At 53.8% G+C, this 2,837-nt stretch overlaps 1 protein-coding gene across 1 annotated transcript in view; it reads right to left on the reverse strand.

Moving 5' to 3' along the window:
* ADCY8 (adenylate cyclase 8) overlaps positions 1-2,808 on the reverse strand; it is a 121,465-nt gene extending 118,657 nt beyond the window's left edge. The window contains exon 1 of the mRNA XM_085325825.1: positions 1,864-2,808. Within this exon, the coding sequence (XP_085181951.1) occupies positions 1,864-2,808 (945 nt within the window). The remainder of the gene's footprint in view (positions 1-1,863) is intronic.
* Between the last annotated feature and the right edge of the window lie 29 nt (positions 2,809-2,837).

The raw sequence follows: 2,837 nt of genomic DNA on the forward strand, positions 1-2,837 counted from the left end.
GCGCGGCGCGGCGCGGCCCGCGGTCAAGGCCGCGGCGAGAAGCGGGCTCAGGCAAGGAGGAGGCGCGTCTCAGCCGGCACCCACGCGCGGCAAGCGGCGCTGATGCTGGCGGGGAGATTTATGTCTGTGAGCGAAGGTCTGGCTGGGAAGCTCTCACCGCGCACCGCTCTAAGGCAGTTCATTCACACAGCTGGCGAGGGCTTACTGGGCTGCAAAATAAATATATAACATTTCTACCGGGAGATATCTTTATTAGGAATGTCTGTAGGAAATGCATGCATGCAGAGGGACCAGCTAAGCAATCTGTGCATAACGAGRTATCAGTGCGTTACTCACAGCTCCAGGATAAGGCATAGAAGTACATCAAGAAATCAGYGTAACTCATACAGCTTTTGACCCAGCAGTAGTAACACCAGCAGTATACGGCACAGGGACACAGAGCACGATTGCAATTCATTCATCAGCATGTTATCAAGAGCCAGGATGCAAAGACTCTGCCCAGTCTTACATGTGCAGGGCTCAGTGAGGCTCAAGGCACAAGTTTGTTTTCCTCAAAGTAGCAGGAGTCTGGCCATGAGGAAGCAAGAGCAGGTAGCCAGCCCCACAGYCAGTGGTCAGCAGGGATTACAGAAGGACTGGAGTCTGAGAGAAGTAGATATGTCCCAAGGACAATAATCATCAAAACTTCCAGGTGCAAGAACAGCCACTTCCCAGCTGCACATTTTGGCAATCAAGTAAACAACATGACACCAGCAAAACATTCCTCTGCAACCTCCCTCCTCTAGGGATTATCTGCCAGTACCTCCACCCCCTTCTCCTGAATTCCCTGGAGCTAGCCAAATGGAGATGATAATCTGCTGTGAAATATTCGTAGCACAGAGCTGTGACARTCTGGGAAGGGGTGGAGGGGAAAGGGAGAATCAAGAATCTCTAGGATTAAGTTACCCTAGAAAGGCAACTTGCAGGGACATTGAGGGTTCAGTGCATCYTCAGTTTAGCACAGAAGAAGCCAGGTGAGTGCAAAGTCATATCAGGTCTGATTTTAACTCCTCGGACCCATATATTACTCAGTGCCTCATAGCTGCCTCCATTGCCCCACCATTTCCCTATTCGAACAGCTCATTGTCCTAGACATCACTGCTAAGGAAGCAGTACAACAGTGTTTTTTCCCCTGCTCACAAGCAAAACAGGTTTATGGGTGTCCTCCTAAGATAGCCTAGGGTCTCACACCAAACCTCCAAAGGGAGTTTTCCCCTGATTTCAGTGGGATATTGTTTTACTTTCCTTGCAAAAGAGTATCATGCTTTGATCCTGTTTTCCTGTAGCCTAACTCTAGCTGTGCTGCATATATGAAGCACYAGTCCTCTGAGCATCCCAAGAAGATCCAGAGTTAAAAAACAAACAAACAAACAAACAAAAGAAAAAACACCATCAAGTAAAAGGAGAACTAGTGARAACTGGGAGAGCTTGGTCAAGATAGCATCCTCTTTCCCGTCCCRTCAATGGATCACTGCTGTAACGAAGAGGTGCAGTGATAAATGTGCCATCTTCCCCACTTACCCAGGAAAGCTGTTTCAAAAGACAGCAATGAAAYGAATGTATGGGAAGAGGGAGAGGGGTTGTCAGGAAATGTCCCTCTCCCCAGTCTTAGGTCAAGCCTCTRTCTCCTGCTCCTCTCCCAGAGAGGAGGAGGAATGGGCACCTGAGKGAAGAGAGGGCAAATTGCATCTTGCCTAGGGTCTCCCCTCTGAAAGTCAGAGAACTTRGTTAAAGGGGAACGGATTTCTTGGGACACCCCACACCTCCTCTCACCCAAGAGGATGGGGAGAGAGGAGGATTCCCACCCTTTCCTCACCACGGTACCTGGTTGAGGGAAGTCACAGCCAACCTGGGGATAACCAGCTGCATGATGAGCTGCAGGACAGAGGTGACCAGCCCAGCCAGGATGGCCCAGGTGAGTGGCAGAGGGAGCATGCTGTAGGTTGCAAAGAGCGTGAAGAGCACATAGCCAATGCCGTCCCCGAGGAGGCCACAGCCCAGACCGGCTGCCAAAATCTGTGTGGCCATGGCCACCCAAGTGACCACACCACTGTACTGCAGGTAGGTGTATGAGGTTGTGTCCTTCCTGACCACCACTAAGGCACAGATCACCACCTCGATGCCAGTGAAAAAGCCCAGGAGGATGCCCTTAATGGGGTCCATGGGAGCAGAGGCCAGGGTCAGGTGGAGGAACAGCAGGGTTAGCTTGGTCAGCACGTCCAGGATGTTCATGACCACCTCAGATTTGCGCCGCTGGCCCAGGAAGTAGCGCTGGTAAAGGCGTTCCAAGTCCCGGGACTTGAAGGAGTTGCGGAGCGTGGGGAAGATCACCCCACGGTAGGTATAGCCCCAGTTGAGGAAGAAATCAGAGTTGCTGGGGGCGCAGTCCAGGGGCAGGAAGCCGAGGTCCCCGCTGCTGCTTGTGCGCTCTGGGAAGACTTTGGTGCCTCCGTTATTGTGGCGATCGCCACCCAAACYCCGGCCAGCTGACTGTCGCCGGAGGTGGTGGTGGTGGTGATGGTGATGGTGGTGCGGCGGGTGGTGGTGGTGGTTGGGGCAGCAGGTCTCCTCAGAGCTGAAGCCCTTGCCCCCACCGCTGCTGCTTCCCCCGCTGCTGCTGCTGTGCTCCTGGATGAAGCGCTGCTCGGTGATGTGGCGCACGGCGGTCTGCCACAGCAGGCGCTGGGGTCTGCTGCTGCCGGGGGGGGTCCTGTTGATGGTGTAAAGTTCATCGCTGTCGCTCAGGCACCGCACCTCCGAGAGCTCCATGGTGGTGACTGGCGGGGGGCAGAGCACCG

Source organism: Rhea americana, unplaced genomic scaffold (assembly GCF_003343005.1).
Source record: "Rhea americana isolate MKP2758 unplaced genomic scaffold, rheAme1 scaffold_0, whole genome shotgun sequence".
NCBI classification, from domain to species: Eukaryota; Metazoa; Chordata; class Aves; order Rheiformes; family Rheidae; genus Rhea; species Rhea americana.